Source organism: Coregonus clupeaformis, chromosome 10 (assembly GCF_020615455.1).
Source record: "Coregonus clupeaformis isolate EN_2021a chromosome 10, ASM2061545v1, whole genome shotgun sequence".
In the NCBI taxonomy this organism is placed as follows: Eukaryota; Metazoa; Chordata; class Actinopteri; order Salmoniformes; family Salmonidae; genus Coregonus; species Coregonus clupeaformis.
Window position 1 is genome coordinate 54374008 of NC_059201.1, and position 21008 is coordinate 54395015.

The 21008-nt window shown below is 44.7% G+C and overlaps 1 protein-coding gene across 1 annotated transcript in view; it reads left to right on the forward strand.

Annotated features, from left to right (window-relative positions):
* Positions 1 to 4911: 4911 nt before the first annotated feature.
* The window catches only part of LOC121575573 (protein CBFA2T2-like), a 50072-nt gene continuing 33975 nt past the window's right edge, over positions 4912 to 21008 (forward strand). The window contains exon 1 of the mRNA XM_041888751.2: positions 4912 to 5128. Coding sequence (XP_041744685.1) covers positions 5101 to 5128 — 28 coding nt within the window. The 5' untranslated portion in view covers positions 4912 to 5100. The remainder of the gene's footprint in view (positions 5129 to 21008) is intronic.

The following is a 21008-nucleotide window of genomic DNA, read 5'->3' on the forward strand; positions in this document are numbered from 1 at the left end:
CTTTGCACTTTCTGAATTTTGACCAAAACTGTTCTAGTAACTGGGGGGTCTTGAAATTGGCTTCAAATGATTCCTGTGGCCCTGGGGGTTTCACCAGGCAGTTCAGGTCAGAAGGCACCAAGCCCATGTCTCTCTGGAGAACTGCCCTGCTGAAATTCCAGGCGGGTCATGGTTTCAGGTCTGGCGGTTGTTGTTGCTGCTCCTGCTGCTCCCCGGCAATTCACGGCTCCATTCTTGGCAGCCTCCTTGTTGGAGATTAGCATCAGCCTCACCGTGTTGTAGTGGAGCATCGCTCCTGGGTTCATCCCGGTCATCTTGTTTTATGTAGGTGGTGGTGGTTTTATGTAGGTGGTGATGGTTTTTGGGTGTGCTCTGTCCTGCAGAGGAAGGAAGGACAAACCTCAGAACGGACAGACACACCTGGAAAGCTGCGACCTGTAGGTCAATGGAGGGACTCCCCTGTGGTCTGCTCGCTCCAGGCATAGGTTGGTGTCTTTGGTCCTTCGTCCTCTCAGCTGGTTCTGGTTCTGGTGCTGTCTGGTCTGCTCTGGGTGGTTGGCGGTCTGCTGGTCCTGGTCTGGTCGGTGGTGGCCTGAGGAGGGCAAAAGAAAAAGGCAGGGGAGGCCAAGGGTTGCAGGCCAAGGGTAGAGGGTAGAGGGAGTCAGGCTCTCCTCGGCAGCCCTCTACTATGTCCTTCAGGTGTTACCGACCTTTTCCGCTGGACCAGAAAGGTAGCGGCAGCCGCAGTCAAGCCACTGTTACTGTTACTGTGTCCTGGTCCGTCCAAAGAAAAGGATAGAAGAGAGAGATTAGAGAGAGTAGTTAAGGGGACACAACCCTCGAAAATCTCCACCACGCAGGGTTGTGAGTAATGAAGAGAAAACAGAGTCTGTCATTTAGGTTAGTATTGTGGAGTAACTACAATGTTGTTGATCCAGTTTTCTCCTATCACAGCCATTATACTCTGTAACTGTCACCATTGGCCTCATGATGAAATCCCTGAGCGGTTTCCTTCCTCTCCGGCAACTGAGTTAGTAAGGATGCCTGTATCTTTGTAGTGACTGGGTGTTTTGAAACACCATCTAAAATGTAATGAATAATTTCATCATACTCAAAGGGATATTCAATATCTACCAATAGGTGACCTTCTTTGCGAGGCATTGTAAAACCTCCCTGGACTTTGTGGTTGAATCTGTGTTTGATTTTCACTGCTCGACTGAGGGATCTTACAGATAATTGTATGTGTGGGGTACAGAGATGAGGTAGTCATTCAACAATCATGTTAAACACTATTATTGCACACAGAGTACATTTTTACTCCTGAATTTATTTATGCCTGCCCAAACAAAGGGTTTGAATACTTAATGACTCAAGACATTTCAGCTTTTCATTTTAAATAAATAAATAAAACAAAATAACATAATTCCACTTTGACATTATGGGGTGTGTGTAGGTCAGTGACACAAAATCTCAATTGAATCCATTTTAAATTCAGGCTGTAACAACAAAATGTGGAAAAAGTAAAGCCGTGTGAATACTTTCTGAAGGCACTGTATGTGTGTATATGTGCATTTTGAGGGTCGTGAGTGTGTATGCATATACAAACATAACATATGCATTCACAAATACAAACACAATCCCCCCTCAAAAAAACAGACACGCAACCACAATCAACCGCAATCTAAACCATGTCTCAACTCCCTGAAGATGGTCTCAACTCCCTGAAGACGGTGGTGGTGGAGTGGTAGACAGTTGGGGATGGTCTGCTGATTCATTTTAACTCCCCTTCCACCTCAACCTCCTTCCCCCTCTCCAGATCTGCAGAGCTGCTGCCATATGGGCCAATGTGTCTGTCTGAGTGGACGGCTGGCAGCCTGGCCTGCTACCCCCAGCCCCAGCAGCTTGTCAAGGGGGTGGTGGGGGGAGGGATGGAGGTTGGGCTCTGCCTGCCTGATTGAGACAAGGTTACGCGGCCCAGGGCCCTGACTGTTAGCCTGGTCCACCTGTTCCACTGTCAAACCAGGAGTTTGTGTTTGTGTGTATGTGTATGTGTATGTGTATGTGTATGTGTGTGTGTATGTGTATGTGTGTGTGTGTGTGTGTGTGTGTGTGTGTGTGTGTGTGTGTGTGTGTGTGTGTGTGTGTGTGTGTGTGTGTGTGTGTGTGTGTGTGTGTGTGTGTGTGTGTGTGTGTGTGTGTGTGTGTGTGTGTGAGAGAAAGAGAGAGCGAGACCATCCAACCGTCTTCCCACACCCTAGTTAGTTGGCATCAGATTAATACAGTGTGCATATAAATGTAGTACTTTAAATTGCAGTGAGTTTTAATAAGTTGGGGTGGGTAGGTTAGGGCGACTCACTCCATCCATTAACCAATATGTATGTATCACCTACCTGAAATATACAGTACCACAGATAGAGGTGACTCAAGTCATGAGTGCGACTTTGGATGACAATGAGGGGTCAAGTGAGAGTGCGAGGTCAGGGAGGCTGCACCTGAGACCTGTGCACCTTCTGCCATATAGCTCTGTCCTCTATTGTCCCCTCGCTGTTCGTTGCTCTCATTATTTCTTCCGTCCTTCTCTTCCTGAATAATGTAAAGGCATAGATGCATGAGGACAGAGGGAGGATCTACATAATGGGCTATCTCTCTCTCCATCTGGCCCATGGATGTTGTAATCCACACAGTCTGTCTGTCTGGGATCCCTCCCCTGCTCTCCCCCCTACGCTTAACCCCACTCATGATATGGATGCCCTCTGCACTGTCTCATATTTGATTGATGGGGTAGTACTAGCAGGATGTGTGTGCGTGCGCGCGAGGTGTGGTGGTGTATATCTGTGTGTGTGTGTGTGTGTGTCAAGACTGATGGTGTGTGTGTCTGTGTGTGTGCGCATGTTGAGGGTGCTGGCAGTGCTAATTCTAGAGAATTAACACGGCGTCTGCCGCATGACCCCTCTGACATGACCGTTTCCTGAGCTCAGCTGATACACGTGCCGCCGTGTGGCCCCAACATGCGGTGGACAAAAAAAGAGGGGGAGGAGGACAAGTGGACAGCAGGCACAGAGTTGCTGAATGACAACCACAACGACCACGACAGCCGCGACCCATCTTGCTGGCCCCCCAAGCCCACCAAACCATGGCCTTGGCCCTAACCCCACCTAACCCCGCCTGACCCAAATTCGGCCCCAGGTCAGGTTAAGAGTCACCGGGAAAGGGCCGGACAGTCAGTAGGAGCAGGAAGTGTGGCAGGGCGTGCGATTTTCCAGGTCACCCACAGCTCAGTGGCAGGCTGCAGCAGACCTGCTGGTGTGTGATTAAAGGAGCGGTGACAAAGACGCCAAGGCCAGCTGTCACACACAAGGAAATAATGACGGCAAATCCCGGCCGTCTGACTCTCCACTCTTTGACTTTAGCCATCTTTTGTTAACGTGTTACTGTATGCATGTATGACTGTAAATCGCTTTGGATTAAAGTTTATGCTAAATGGCATATACATATATATATAATTCCGCCATGGTGTGAGAATTTGACCTATCATCCATTGTACATTTTCTTCATCTGTCCCCTATTCATCTGTTCATCTGTTCCCTAGAATAGTAGGCTATGTGGATGGAGATGATGAAGATGGAGGGGATTACATGCAAAATGCCTGTTCCAACCTCAAAAGGTTTGAAGATAAGAGATCAGCTGCAGACCCAAAGGTGACAACCTCTCCCTCTCTCTCTCTCTCTCTTTGTCAATGCAATTCAATAAACTTTATTGACATGGAAAGTTAAATAACTTTTTTACATTGTCAAAGTAAACATATAAGACCATAATCTCTCCCTCTCTCACTCCCTCCCCCCTCTCTCTCCTTGTCGAAAACACACTCTCTTATAGATCAGTTCGATGCTGTCGAGAAAGCAGTTGAGCGCAGACCCTAAGATGACAAGCTCTCTCGCTCCCTCTCCAAGCCACCCTCCGATAGGTGAAGGTCCCTGTGGGGTTGATGGGCTGCAGCCTGTAGTAGCTCTCTAGTGGGGACCACAAACAGGTAATGGACCGGGTCACGGTGGGCGTTCATTTGTTATTGTAACTCAGCAGCTGTGCGGCATGCTCCCTAGAGCAGGTGGCAGCCTCGCAGGGGTGGTGGATGGGGGAAGAGAGGGGGGAGGAGAATAGGGGGAAGGAGGCAGGAGCATGTGGCATGTGTTTGGGTGGCTAGCTCTCAGCAACCAAATTAAATATCGTGTTTGCAAGAGAAACAACATATGAGGGCCTGGATGGAGTCCAATGCCAATCATTCCTTGCCTTGCCTTCAATAGGTTGTTGTGTTGTAGAAAGGCAAGAAAGCAACACTCTATAGATGGCACGAGGATGCCTCAAATAAATATTAGAAGTGTATGTGTTTTAGGCATACGCCCATCTCTCTTAAATATACATTATTATTATATTATTAAATATTTCACATTTTAGTCATTTAGCAGACGCTTCTATCCAGAGCGACTTACAGTAGTGAGTCCATAGATTTGTTATACTTTTTTCGTAAATATAAATGTATTGTTTAGCCCATGTGAAGGCAAAAAATTACCTACAACATGACCAAAATACAGCACCGAATCAATCTAAACATTCTCACCAAGGATAAAATGTTGAGAAGTAGCCTAATGACATTTAGACTACAGTATATGACCTATATGCATTGCAGACCAGTTGCCAAAAACATAATTGATATCTTGATTTAAAATAAATGGCTCCAAGCAAAAAACATTTTGTCTAAACCGTTGATATGTGAGCAAGTGGTGGTCTATTGCTGAGACTCGCGTTAATCATTTCCAAAACACTGCTGTTCGTATTTCCCTGCTGTTACGACCGTGTAATAACGCAAACAGTGTATTTTCTTTTTGTCGAAAGGATTCAAATTAGTCCCGCCCACTCAAAGATTCAGTGCAATCTTGCTACAGTAGCAGCCTATACCTGATGCAGTGTTACGAATCACAGCGAGATTTTATCTTTATTGAAAAACAGCAAGTCAATGCGAGATATCACTCGACGAGCACATCATTTTAATTACAGTAGGCTGTACTTTGAAACGTGCACACTGTCATTAAAAGTGCGAAGAGCATGGTCGGGATTCCGGGCGCTTTTCAATGTAAGTAGCCTAACTCATCTAGTATCTATGTAGGCTAATGCTGTAGAATTGTATATGTTTTAGTGCTGTAAAATACACGCAACACGTGTTTGTGGGCGTTTTGGGTATTATTATTTGGATTATTTTGACATTATTATGCTATTACTATTTGTGTAATATCAAAGATGGTGGATAAATGACGATAGATCACTCAGGTCGTTTACCATTGAAAATAATTGTTCAGTTCCGGTCTACTTAACTGGGTCTGTCTCCCATAGACACCAATACAATAGCAGCTGGGTCTGGTCTACCTAGTTCATTGACTTTAATTTAACCAGGAAAAAAAGGAAAACAAACAGGGGAGTGGGGTGTCTGGCTTCCTCATCTGTCTCTGCTAATTTAAAGTGGCAGTCAGTCTCCTTTTCACCTAATTTAACACCTGATTTACTTAAAAGGCACATCTCAATAGGTGGTCCAGGTAAGTCATGACGGGGGGGGGGACTTTCCTTTTTTGTTCTCTATTGTTCCTCAAGCAAGGGGGGAGGCTGATGACATCACAACTTCCCATCAAACCAACTCCTTGAATGCTCTACTCCTTGAAGTTTGCAGTTGTGTCTCAAAAACACTATTTTGCTCAAAACATATTTTTTACCCCCTTAGTGTGTGCACTTTACTGTATTTATACTTGGGATATCACTTTTCAACAGGAAAAGTTCAAAAATCACAGGAGGACATCTTTAAAGGGACAACATCACCTAATCCTGGGTCATCTACACCTGGGGCTCATGCGCTCAGGAAAAATATGGAAACAGTCTTTTGTCCAGGGTGTTTTGTAGCCTAATGCAATGTTAGGATGTTCAGTAGGCAGACATTTTCAATTTGACCTCAATATTTTGACTGAGAGTGCAAACATTCAATGGGACCAACATTTACCAAAATATTCAAACATTTGGTGTCAATGCAAATCTGTCTCATTATTTAAAACGTAAATGTAATAATACATTGTTTTATTACCTTGTAACTTTCATCGTAAGTAAACATAATCAACCATTTTCATTTGTGTCATGGTTGTTAGATGATTAAATTAGTAGCCTAACATTAGGCAATTATAACATGCATATCATTCTGTTGTGAGCTTTGCCCTCATATAGCTCATACTATCCTGCTATTATGCTCCAATGGGCCGCCACTCTAAATGTGCCTTTTCATTGGAGGATTTGGAATTAATCCACCAGGCAAAGTTTTGCACCATCTGGAGTTTACAGCTTTTCAAGACAATAACACCAGGCGGTCTAAAGACTGCCAATAGAGAACTCCCACTTGTCTACTTAGCCTTTGGGACAAAGGCACAGTCATGCAATGCAAGTGGGGTCGTCATTTCTAGCCAGAGCCTCAGGGCACAACTGTATCATTGTTTGACCCGGGGGCACCAATTCGTCTCCTTTTTCCCCCAACGTCAGAATAACAAACAATGGCCAGAAAAAGACGAGACAGTAATGATGATGATAATGATGATATTTTGTTACAGTAACCAGCAGGGAGCAGCAGAGCTCCTCTGGCAGCCATGGTAGAACTGTCATCGTTTTATGGTTCTTAGTGTTCTGGGATTTTGGTCCAAAATGTTGACCTGAATACATGTTAAATTACATCTAGTTAGTACGTAGTTGTTTTTTTAATGATATGATTGAACGGTTTTACAGTATGGATGGAAGAGTGGTGCCTTCGCTGTCTTTGCTGGGAGATAGTGTGCGATAACAAACGTGTCAAAGAGAGTACATCATCACTCATGTTCTTTCTCAATCACTTCCCCGAATTGTTGCTGTTTTGTCTCTTGATTAAATTCAATCCGCTTGAAAACATGTGGCCAAGTTGGACGCTCCTACAATTTTCCCCTTTTTCCTTCTTTCTTTCTCTCGCTTTTTGTGTGTGTGAGCGAGTCAGATTCCAATCCCCTGACTTTTAAAAGGGAAATAAATTACAAAGCCCTGCAGGTTTGCATTAGGCTCCTAATTGAGTTTGGCTTGAGTGGATCGTCCGGGTTGCCAGATCGGCCCCTTTGTGTTGTGTTGTCGTGTGGGACAATTTCCCTGGCGCTGTGGAGAGAGAGGTGCCTGTAGCGGGGAGTGAGTCAGCCCAGCATCCTCATTTCCTCTCATGTGCTGCTCTCTCTGGTCTCCGAGTGGGTCTTTTCCACCAGTAACACCTGTTAATGCTTTACTGGGCCCCACGGCACTGCTCTGGCTGGGGGCTCATCCAGCTCCGTCGTCAGGCCCATCAGATTGGAGGAGGTTTGCTCCAAGTCTGGCTCCCATTAACTATAAGAGGATGAATCTATGTTTGATTCAGAAATGCGGATGATTTGAGCAAAGTGGAGCGGGGTGGAATTGAATTGGTTTTGAGGTTTGACTGATCACTGATGGGTGATGACATTTTGTTCAGTGTGTGCACAGGCAGATCATTCTTAGACATTTGTAAAGTGTCGTTATGAGTGGAAACAACTTGAGCACACTTTCATGCTTAGTGTTGAGTTATATCAGGGTGCTTCACTATTCCATAACCTCATCAATTAGAGCCACAACAAAATCAATTGCATAAGTATTCTGTTCCAAAGTCTTCTATTCAGTAATTAGGGTCATAATCTACTAAACTACTAAATACCAACTCCAAAAGTCTAAATGAAAACCAACCTTTTACCCTCAGTAAATCAATCTATTCCCTTTGGTGAGAGGAAATCACAAACATCCCTCTCACATCCATTTTGAAGTTCACTCATGTTTTGACAGTCATGACATCTACCCTACATCTCTTCCACAAGGCTAAACACGAGTCACTGACTCAATTAATCTCCCTTGACAGACCCTCATGTCGCGGGTTTTCGTGAGATAGTCGCCATCCGTCCATGGTCCTTATTGACTGCTCCTTATTTCACAAACCCCTATTACTTCAGCCTGTGAGGCAACCTGAAATGAAGGAGAGAGAGCGAGACAGACAGAAAGTGATAGAGAGAGGGAGGGAGGATGAAAAAAAAAGGGAGAGGAACGGATTAACTGTCAAGAGAATGTGAAGCTAATTGACGCCAGGTTCACACAGCTGTTTCTTGTTGCTGCGCGCTGCACGGACCGGGTGGGAGGATTGGATCCAGATGTGGGCCCTGCTCTTCGGATCGCCCGCCAATAACAATCCTCTGGAATGCCAGTCTACAGGAGACGAGACCTATTAGTGGACCCGCGCCGGGGCATGCTCCGCTGCGCTCTCCATTCCTCTCTCCATGTCAAACCCTTGGTTTGTTTTTCAGCAGACCGTCTTAAGACTTAGGGCTTTTTGTTAGGGCGTTGAGTTGACTACAGGGCTGTCTTCACAGAGCTGTTAATACTATAATTGTGTTTTACTAACTAGCCTCATAATGTAGGTACTGTGTCATTGTAGCCGTGTTACATGTTGATATTATTTGACACATTCAAGGGTTTGAAACCAGCTATGGGGTTCGAAATATGTTTAGCATATTTCTGAGGGGCATTTTAAAGTTCCCCAAAAATGGAAAATACCTTTGTGTCCTGCTGTGAAAAGTGTTTCTTTCAAAACCGTCCTTGAAAATGCATGTATCCTTTCTTCCCAGCTGTATTTTCGGGCATTTGACTGGTGGGACGTGGGGGCCTTATTGTTTGCAGGCATTTATTTAGTCTCCTACTTTAAGAGGAGGACATTGACCGAGAACAAAAGTACTAGTCACCCAGTAGTAAATTAGAGCGTTCACAGTGGAAAAAGGGAACTGAAAGGAACTTACCACCACATTATGCTTTTTTAATACCCGTTCTTCCCTCCTCCAGCCCAGACAAAGCCTAGTTAGGATTGGTTCCCCCTATTCTCCACGGCTTTCGGGGATATTCTACCCCTCTTGCTTACTCTCTCTCCTGGTCAATGGGGTTGGGGAGTCCAGCTGCAGTGGGCTTGTCAGCACCCAGAGGAGAGTTCAAATCCATGCTTGTATGAATTTCCCATTGAAGACTGATAGCACAATATGGACTGGTTTTCAAATGAGAAACTCAGTTCTTTTTTGGACCCCCCCCCCTCTTTTACAGACTATTCCAAATCTTTCAAAATGTTGGAAAGTTTGGAAAACGTTGCTGTGAACCTTCTCTCGCAAGGCATTCTTTACATTGTCATAATCGTGACATGACACGACACATCATTGGCTGTAAAAAGAAAAGAAAAAAACATCAGCTCATGACAAAGAATGTGTAACACTGTCCAAGTCTGTCTCGTTATATGCTTTACCGCTCACGCAAACCTTTTCTGGCTAACCGGCTGACCTAAATCAAGGCTCGCGTCATGAAGGCAAATGATGGAAGATTCAGGAAAAGTCTCCCTACAACTCTTCCCATGTGTCTGATGTACGAGCGCTTTATGACTCCTCGTGCTATCTCATCAAACTGCACCCCATCCATCTCCGTTCTGTTTCCAGTCCTGCTGAGCTTCAGAGGATGGGGGTCTGTTCAGGGTCTGAAATCATAAAGTCCTGATCTAGGATCAGTATTTTAGATCATACTGAATACAATTATTATGGACAGGGGGAACCTGATCCTAGATCAGCACTTCCACTCTGAGATGCTTTATGAATACAGTTGTTGTGAAATGAAACCCTGCTGTTGTTCCGTTATTCCCGTATCTCCAATTTACCAGACCAGCTTGCTCTCAGTATGTTTTGTTGGAATGTGATCTATTCCGACCTACACTATATATACAAAAGTATGTGGAAACCCCTTCAAATTAGTGGATTAGGCTATTTCAGCTACACCCGTTTCTGACAGGTGTATGAAATCGAGCACACAGCCATGCAATCTCCATAGACAAACATTGGCAGTAGAATGACCTTACTGAAGAGCTCAGTGACTTTCAACGTGGCACCTTTCCAACAAGTCAGTTTGTAAAATTCTGCCCTGCTAGAGCTACCCCGGTCAACTGTAAATGCTGTTATTGTGAAGTGGAAACGCTAGGAGCAACAACTGCTCAGCCGCAAAGTGGTAGGCCACACAAGCTCACAGAATGGGACCGCCGAGTGCTGAAGCGCGTAACAATCATCTGTCCTCGGTTGCAACACTCACTACCGAGTTCCAAACTGCTTCTGAAAGCAACTTCAGCACAAGAACTGTTCGTCGGGAGCTTCTTGAAATGGGTTTCCATGGCCGAGCATCTGCACACAAGCCTAAGATCACCATGCGCAATGCCAAGCGTTGGCTGGTGTGGTGTAAAGCTCTCCGCCATTGGACTCTGGAGCAGTGGAAACGCATTCTCTGGAGTGATGAATCACACTTCACCATCTGGCAGTCCGACGGACGAATCTGGGTTTGGCGGATGCCAGGAGAACATTACCTGCCTGAATGCATAGTGGCAACTGTAAAGTTTGGTGGAGGAGGAATAATGGTCTGGGGCTGTTTTTAATGGTTTGGGCTAGGCCCCGTAGTTCCAGTGAAGGGAAATCTTAACGCTACAGCATACAGTGACATTCTAGACGATACTGTGCTTCCAACTTTGTGGCTGAATGGAAGCAAGTCCCCGCATCTAGTGCAAAGCCTTCCCAGAAGAGTGGAGGCTGTTATAGCAGCAAAAGGGGGACCAACTCTATATTAACGCCAATGATTTTGGAATGTGACGTTCGACGAGTAGGAGTCCACATACTTTTGATCACGTACTGTGTGTGATGTTTATGTGTCTTTCCTCTGTATTTTATTAGTTTGCCTCTTGTAGTCACAAAGCCAAGGCAGGTGGGCTCATCGTCCGCAGTCTGTGAGGCTTGGTTTTCTCGCTCTCTCTCGCTCGCTCTCTTTCACACACACACACCTTGGAGGGGAGCGCACCTTCGATAAGTCTAAACATCCCTGCGACTGAACCTTGAGTAAGGCAAAGGCATGCCTGTGAGTGTGTGTTTGGGCCATGCCCCAGAGTCCTTATCTAGCCAAGCTATAATTGAGCCCTTCACAAATCCCCCCCCCCCCGCAGGCTCTATCTCTGCTTGGCCAGGTGTTCCCAATGCAACCCTCCAGATGAGCCACCTGCAAAACACAGGTGTGGCCGTCGCCAGGCAAGAGCACAACACAGCTGCTCCGGCCTGGGGGATAACTAGAAGGTTATTATGGGATCAACTGCAGGTGGAGGAAGAAACACACACACACACACACACGAAAGAACTACACACATACACACTCACACACATACCAAAACAACACAGACGTATGCACGTCTGCATACACACACACGCACGCACACACACACACAGTAACCAAACACCCCAATGAGATGAGAGGTCTTTGGCTGGCAATGTCAAAGCACGCCTTTGAATCCAAAAGATGAGGACTTTCTCTTTCCTGGGCCCCCGTGTTGATGTACGTTTCATTTCACCTGCCTATTGTTTAGTCTCTGACATGACAGGAACAATACAGTTATTTGTAGGGCTGAAAGTGGCACTATTGTCAGGTCCTTCCTGTAATGGACGACACAACAAACCACCATCTTGGCATGAAGCTCAATTTAAACCATTTAATATGAAGAGGAATACGGTTCTTACTATGTCAGACGTGCCCTTTGCGAAATTTCTGTTTTCTATAAAAAGTAGTAGCGAAGTCACTATTGTTTTACAAGGTCGCTGTTAGGTATGGATAAGAGCGTCTGCTAAATGACGTAAATGTAATGTAAATGTAAGTACATTAATGCACTATGCTTATGTTAATCATAGACTTCACATGACTTATAATACTGTAGGTGTAGGCTATAAGATAATAAGAATGGAGTATGCATATTGCATATGTTACTGGGCTATACTATAGAAAAAAGGCTTTAGGCCTGCATACTGTAGGTATGAAAGCAACAGTATCACCATAGAAAGCACATTGCACTCTGGCAGTTGGTTAAATACTGAGAATTTGGTAAGGTTGGCAGAGCAAGTCAAACTTCAAGCGAGCTCTCGCTGCCTTGGCAATTTTAATAATTATAATACTGTAAGTAAGGGCATGTAAGGCTTTAGCTATATATGGAGTCTGCCACGGATAGGCCGGTTGGTTTATCTGGTGCGCAGTTTAACTGGAGAGAAAAGGAGAAGGTGGTTATTGAATATCGTTTAACAGAGTTATTGGAGAAAAGGATTGGCGTCTGTCCCGCACTTGGCCTTCCTCTGTGGAAACTTAGGGAAGATGCAGCCAAGTGAGCGTGTGACCCACCTCTCATAAATTCTAAGCGTGTACACACACACACATGCTCTCTCACACACACACACTTTTTCGCTCTTTCTTTCTCTCTCTCTCACAACCACATACACACACACACACATTAGCACACCACATGCACAGTTGCACACACAGGCACTCGAAAGCACAGTCCTCCCTTCTCCAACCAAAAGTGTAACAAGAGATCTGACGGTTTTCCATGGGTGAGTAGGCGGGTCAGGCCTTACTTAAACTAATCGCTCCCAGCAGTGTTGAATAGCCAGACACTCTGGAGCCGTGGGCTGAGGTTTTGGAATACCACTGCCGGCTCAATGCCTGCCTTTCATCGAGAGCAAGGGAGAGAGGGAGAGAGAGGGAACGAGAAAGGGGGGGGGGTGGTGAGTGAGAGAGAAAAAGAGGGACCCATTTGTTATTGGTGATATAGGAGTGTCTGAAAAGGAGGGTACAATAGCTCATGGGGAGGGAGGGGGTGGGTAAGGTGGAGCTTGGGGGTAATGGGGGGGGGGGGGGTAAAGTAGCAGTCAATGGATTTTCTTGTGTTTTCGCTCGGAGCGGCCCCCCCACCCATTTGTTTTTAATATCCCGGGATGAGCTGCGAACGAGCCTTTGAGTGAATCGATAGCTTTGAATTGAGTTGCTGCAAAGAGGGGGGAGACGAGGCCAAGAAGAGAACACCCATAGGACTTCACATGGCCTGTTCTGATTTGATATCATTATTGTGCCGAGCATGCAGCGAGTAAAATAGTCCCCTAGATTTAGCGTGTGACCAGACCACTGCCAAGCATCTTATTTATTTATTTTTCCTTCACTGTAAATGAACCTACCAGACATGGAGAAAATGATTATGTCTCCCGTCAGGTTGTCCCTACAGCAGATGTAATGGAAAATATCAGACGGGACTGCTGCAGTTTCCTCCTCCAAAAATCTAAGGCAGGAGTCTGAAAAGAAAAGCAGAAGAGAGAGAGAGACTCAGAGATTCAGGTGCATTGTGCTTTCATTGATTCCAAAGGAACTCCTGTGGGCTGAGATATGGTGGGTGGGAGGCAAGCCAAGGAATGAGCTGTTTTGGCTGGCTCTTAAGCCTGTGAATGACGAAAGACAAGCTTGGCCTCCAACAGACATACACAAAAACACAAAAACACACACATAAACACTCACTGGTGTCTACTTAAACCAATGTGGAGGTGGAATAGGTACTTTACGGCTGAAAAAAAGACACTTTCACAGCATCCCAGTGTTGTTGTTGACTTCCTGCATGGAGCTCCATTTGGCTAGCGTTAGCATGTTTGCGCAGCATTGCGAATTAAGTTAATGAATGTTTTAAGTCGTGTGGCTTATAGAAAATGTATTTACAGACACTCAAGCTGCCTCATAGTTTTTTGTTTGTTTGTTTACTTCCTGAGTAGGCTACCTTGTTTGTCTGTCATTAGCATGTTTACTAAGCATTAACAGTCATGACGCCATTATCACCAATGAAATTTAAGTAAATGCTGCTGCCTCCCTCCCTGCATGCTTCTCAAACTTTTGTTATCTAAAACTTCCTTGAATGGCTTCGTATGCTAATACAGCACGACACTTGACTGAAGCCGTCAGAGATGTAAACCAAACGTAGCGCTAATGCTAATACATTAGCCGTTGATTGCATTCAGATCATTCGTGCGTCGCCTTAGCACAATGGGGCTCCTGGGGCTCCTGTTGCGTTGTGGTGGTTGGTGGCTTTCTCTCACACAGATAAGAGGAGGCCCAAAGTGCTGTTGGGCTGGCCCCAGCTTTGTTGCCCTTGGGGGCATGTTAAAAGCCTAGAGATAATTGCCCATTTAAGAAGCGAGGTTCTTCTACCCCAGCCCCCTTTGGAGATGGAGCCTCCCATCAACACTACCACGGCCATTCATGAGGCAACATGGCCACCTTTTGTGATGATAATGACACCTTTCAGTAGTCACCTCAGCTGACCGGGGGCGGCTGTGTTTTCCTAGCAGAAGGTGGTGCGAGTGTAAAGCGTGTGTAAAGGCTTTTGGGTTTGCTCCAAGAGGGAAGCATGACTGTGAGGATGGTTTTTGATTGAGACCACACAACATATTCCATCCCTGATAAGTACATTTGGGTAATGTGGCTATGGTCATTATAAGTGCAAATGGGGTAATGATTGTCTCTGCTAGGGATTCATATTTTCCAGAAAATCTATCAAGTTTCAATACCGGGAGTAATTAATATTGATCCCCGGAGTCCTGGGAAATACCACAAAAATTGGAAGTGCCCATTTAAATCCAAGATATTGTCACTATGCCAGGGTTCTCCCAAAATAGGAGGGGCGCTGCGCCACACTGCTGGCTTGGCTGCACCACTATGTAATGATTTAACAGGAAGTGAAACTGATATTTAGGAATGATAGAGTGACTTTGATCGGCAATGACATTGTTGTGAATTTCGAAACAGGCCGTTCATAAATTCGGAGTGTTATGTTCCTCAATTAATTCAGTGCATTTTACCAGTAGGCCTAGGGTATCTCGACACAGAGCATGCTCAGTATGCACCCCGAGTAGGCTATAGCGTTGTCAAATCATATAAACTTTGTAACGGCAGTCAAACAAAAGTAAAATGACCAAAGTTGCCAAACCTCAAAAAATGACAGAATATCTCCTATTTGGCAAAATCGAGTTGTTGATTATACAGATAACAGATCAGCTCATGAATAACGGGAGATGAAGAGAATAAATTATTTAAATATCAAGGTATATTAACGGCGACCAACTCTGCAAAAAAAAATCCATATTTACTCTCATCCCGTTTGTTGATCACATTCTCTACCGAAGCTCTCATATGGGCAACAATATCAGACAGCGCAGAGAAGCGGGGGGAAATGTTATAGCGGTATTTTGAAATGCATAGGCAAAACGTGCTTTGAAATTGCAACCTATGGATTACAGAATAAAGTTAGGAATTTTCATGCAAGACAGGAGTCATGATTTTGGGTTTCAGTGGGATTGGGACAATAGGAAAATAGCAGAGTTGTGGACTCGAGTCACATGACTTGGACTCAAGTCTGACTCTAGTCACAATTTTGATGACTTGAGACTCGATTTGATATAAAATAAAATAACTTGAGACTGGACTTGGAGCCTCAAGACTCGCGACTTGACTTTGACTTGAGACTAATGACTTGAAATTGTCTGGCCAGGTTTTGTAATGTTTTGTCACTCATTTTGTGGCACAGAGTCTACGTGGATTACTCTACACGCAGACAGAGACAGGAGCCACAGCATCGCCCTTGCAAAAAAACCTGCAACAGATTGTCTAGTGAAACGCACACTAGGCCATCTGATTGGACCAGCAAACTGTCAATCAACACAGGTCGGGTGAGCTAGCGAACAGATTGCTGATTTGTAGTACAGCTATTTATTAATTAATTTAACTAGGCAAGTCAGTTAAGAACAAATTCTTATTTACAATGGACGGCCTACACCGGCCAAACCCGGACGAGGCTGGGCCAATTGTGCGCCGCCCTATGGGACTCCCAATCACAGCCGGTTGTGATACAGCCTGGAATCGAACCAGGGGGTCTGTAGTGACGCCTCAAGCTCTGAGATGCAGTGCCTTAGACCGCTGCGCTACTCAGGAGCTATAGGTTCAGGTGCAGCGCGAACATCAAATTGTAGGGACAGAGGATAGCCATAATGAATAAATATGCAGCAAAAAAACAAAATGGTGATCAAGAATATTATTAACTGTTTACTTTGCAAGCTCACCAGCAATGGGGCAACATTTACTAGCAAAGGCCTACCGGTCCTTTGGTATGTAAAAATTGCTTGAAATTGATCATTAACTTATGAAGCTTGCATTTGGAATTTGTTGTTAAAATGAATTATTACTGTAGCGAAGACGCACCATAGGCCAGTGGAGAGTGCTTTTTTCTCTCGTTGAAATGTTTGCTGTTGCTTTCACACATTTAAATGCATATGTGGTAAATCTATATAGCATCTATAATAATGGCTAATTGCCATTTCTTACCCTGTTCTGAGGGGGCACAATGTTTATTGTGCACATGAACGTTCACAAGACTCATGAGGTAGAAGTTCTGTTTATTCAATGTATGGTTTCCTTCGTTCATATTTCCTGGGTTATGTCGGAGTTCAGTGTGTCTGTGTCCTATGTCTCTGTCATTTTTGTTGTGCGTAATAGGAGCACGCGCGCCTCAGTGCGCAAAGAAATAGTCTATGTGGCCTGCGCTCCACGCTTTGGAGTCAGAACTTTGAATAATAGAAAATGATTGTTCCCTGTATGCATGGTGTTGAAATATCATTAATAATCATTAAGTCTGATTAAGACGAATGTACCAATGTAACAATGGATGTGGAAATTGCCTTTTACATTGTAGAACCAGTTTATTGGTTGTAATTGTCAATTGGGTAATTGTATGGTCCTGGGGGCCAAGTGCTTATATTATGTACCTGTTTGAGCTACTGTTAGACAGATTTGATTTGTGTTCTCAAGGGGAGGCAATGCTGTCTTCCCCTCTACCAGTGTCTGTTCATTTAGGACAGGTTAAGCCTAATACAGAGGCTATTTCTTTTGGGCTATTGCCATGTATATTTAGTAAATCTACTTGTATGTTTTGTATGATATGGCGCTTTCACCATTGGATCACCAAGACCTGTAAATAAATCTACACTCTCTGAGCACGTCAACCTGCCTTGCCTTCTGCTGATTTCATGCCCTTACGACTGCCACAAGGTCCATATTTTACAATTACATAGAATAATCAAAATATGTTGTAGACAAAATAATGAAAATGACTGTCTGGTTCCTCAATAAATAGACAAAGATTTGGAGTTGAACAAGTAGTTGCATGTATAGATTTTTTGCTTGACTTGAAAAAACGTGTGACTCGACTCAACTTGCTCTTAGAATGCACGACTTGGACTTAATTCTATATAAGGTTACTAAGTGAGTCAATAGATATATAATACCCGTTTTTGGGGCTACATTATTGCATGCTAAATGTAGATGAGCAAATTAATAAATGCGCTACCACTTCCACTTGTCCAGCCAGAGATCAATTAACCAAATATACAGGCAGAGATTCAGTGAAACAAAATCACATTTACTAATTATCAGACAAGTCACATGCTTTTGGACGGGAGTAGGACAGGAGTGAAAAGCAAAATCCACTTGTACAACATGCTAGCAAAATGTTCTGATCAGCTAATATACAGTATGAGCAAACTAGAATAAAGATGATCATTAGCACTCATCTCAACTTTCCTTTTGCCAATCTGCTGCTGTGCATCTTGTGTATTTTGTGGAATTGCATTAGTGCGACATTGGGGGGAAATGTTGTAGGCTAATTTCCCAGGTCTTGTCATTACATTTTTTCAGGAAATGTGAAGAGTGGTCCTGGGAGTGTCCGGGAACCGGTGTTCTCTGCTCTATACTGAAGGGAATTGTGTCATTTTCACTGATATTGGGTCCCCCCAAAAAGAAATGATCACTTATCGAGGTGTGACCACAATGTCCCCTTTTCCCTCTCCCACCTGGATAAGAGGACACCTACTGTATGTGAGAATGCTGTTCATTGACTATAGCTCAGCGTTCAACACCATAGTGCCCTCCAAGCTCATCACTAAGCTCAGGACCCTGGGACTGAACACATCCACCACACTGACCCTCAAGACAGGGGCCCCTCAGGGGTGCGTGCTTAGTCCCCTCCTGTACTCCCTGTTCACCCCCGACTGCGTGGCTGCGCACGACTCCAACACCATCATTAAGTTTGCTGACGAGACAACGTGGTAGGCCTGACCACCGACGACGATGAGAAAGCCTATAGGGAGGATGTCAGTGACCTGGCTGTGTGGTGCCAGGACAACAATTTCTCCCTCAACGTCAACAAGACAAAGGAGCTGATTGTGGACTACAGGAAATGGAGGGCCAAGCACACCCCCATCCACATCGATGGGGCTGTAGTGGAGCGGGTCGAGATCTTCAAGTTCCTCGGTGTCCACATCACTAAGGAATTAATTAAGGTGCTACAGAGGGTAGTGCGTACGGCCCAGTACATCACTGGGGCCGAGCTCCCTGCCATCCAGGACCTCTATACCAGGCGGTGTCAGAGAAAGGCCCTAAAAATGTTCAAAGACTCCAGCCACCCAAGTCATAGACTGTTCTCTCTGCTACCGCACAGCAAGCGGTACCGATCCACCAAGTCTGGAACCAACAGGACCCTGAACAGCTTCTACCTCCAAGCCATAAGATTGCTAGTTAGTTAAATAGTTAACCAATAGCTACCCGGACTATCTGCATTTACCATTTTTTCACTAACTCCTTTGTCTCATCACATATGCTGCTGCTATTGTTTATTATCTATACTGTTGCCTAGTCACTTTATCCCTACCTATCTGTACATATCTACCTCAATTACCTCGTACCCCTGCACATTGACTCGGTACTGGTACCCCATGTATATAGCCAAGTTATCGTTACTCATTGTGTTTTTATTCATTGTGTTATTATTTTTCTACTTTTCTCTCTGCATTGTTGTGAAGGGCCCGTAAGTAAGCATTTCACTGTTAGTCTGCACATTTTGTTTTACGAAGCAGGTAACACACACATATACAGTCACACACACTCTCCAAATGGTCAAGGCCCTACACATCTGTACAGTGAGGGAAAAAAGTATTTGATCCTCTGCTGATTTTGTATGTTTGCCCACTGACAAAGACATGATCAGCCTATAATTTTAATGGTAGGTTTATTTGAACAGTGAGAGACAGAATAACAACAAAAACATTCAGAAAAACGCATGTCAAAAATGTTATAAATTGATTTGCATTTTAATGAGGGAAATAAGTATTTGACCCCTCTGCGAAACACGACTTAGTACTTTGTAGCAAAACCCTTGTTGGCAATCACAGAGGTCAGACATTTCTTGTAGTTGGCCACCAGGTTTGCACACATCTCAGGAGGGATTTGTCCCACTCCTCTTTGCAGATCTTCTCCAAGTCATTAAGGTTTCGAGCCTGACGTTTGGCAACTCGAACATTCAGCTCCCTCCACAGATTTTCTATGGTATTAAGGTCTGGAGACTGGCTAGGCCACTCCAGGACCTTCATGTGCTTCTTCTTGAGCCACTCCTTTGTTGCCTTGGCCGTGTGTTTTGGGTCATTGTCATGCTGGAATACCCATCCACGACCCATTTTCAATGCCTGGCTGAGGGAAGGAGGTTCTCACCCAAGATTTGACGGTACATGGCCCCGTCCATCGTCCCTTTGATGCGGTGAAGTTGTCCTGTCCCCTTAGCAGAAAAACACCCCCAAAGCATAATGTTTCCACCTCCATGTTTGACGGTGGGGATGGTGTTCTTGGGGTCATAGGCAGCATTCCTCCTCCTCCAAACACGGCGAGTTGAGTTGATGCCAAAGAGCTCGATTTTGGTCTCATCTGACCACAACACTTTCACCCAGTTCTCCTCTGAATCATTCAGATGTTCATTGGCAAACTTCAGACAGGCATGTATATGTGCTTTCTTGCGTAGGGGGTCCTTGCGGGCGCTGCAGGATTTCAATCCTTCACAGCATAGTGTGTTACCAATTGTTTTCTTGGTGACTATGGTCCCAGCTGCCTTGAGATCATTTACAAGATCTTCCTGTGTGGCGCAGTGGTCTAAGGCACTGCATCGCATTGCTAGCTGTGCCACTAGAGATCCTGGTTCGAATCCAGGCTCTGTCGTAGCCGGCCGTGACCGGGAGACCCATGGGGCGGCACGCAATTGGCCCAGCGTCGTCCAGGGTAGGGGAGGGAATGGCCGGCAGGGATGTAGCTCAGTTGATAGACCATGGCGTTTGCAACGCCAGGGTTGTGGGTTCGATTCCCACAGGGGGTATGAAAAAAAATAATAATAATGTAAGTCGCTCTGGATAAGAGCGTCTGCTAAATGATGTAAATGTAGTTCTGGGCTGATTCCTCACTGTTCTTATTGATCATTGCAACTCCACGAGGTGAGATCTTGCATGGAGCCCCAGGCCGAGGGAGATTGACAGTTATTTTGTGTTTCTTCCATTTGCGAATAATCGCACCAACTGTTGTCACCTTCTCACCAAGCTGCTTGGCGATGGTCTTGTAGCCCATTCCAGCCTTGTGTAGGTCTTCAATCTTGTCCCTGACATCCTTGGAGAGCTCTTTGGTCTTGGCCATGGTGGAGAGTTTGGAATCTGATTGATTGATTGCTTCTGTGGACAGGTGTCTTTTATACAGGTAACAAACAGATTAGGAGCACACTGCTCCTAATCTCAGCTCGTTACCTGTATAAAAGACACCTGGGAGCCAGAAATCTTTCTGATTGAGAGGGGTCAATTACTTATTTCCCTCATTAAAATGCAAATCAATTTATAACATTTTTGACATGCGTTTTTCTGGATTTTTGTTGTTGTTATTCTGTCTCTCACTGTTCAAATAAACCTTACCATTAAAATTATAGACTGATCATTTCTTTGTCAGTTTGCAAACGTACAAAACTAGCAGGGGATCAAATACTTTTTTCCCTCACTGTATCCATTGGACCCGTAGCTGTATTGTATGAGCTCATTGTGGACTCATTACCACAATCCTCCTCCTATTCCCCTCACTCACACAACAAGCTATCCATCACAAGGCGTAATTAGTGAGTGGGTGAGGTAACGATTTTATATTTC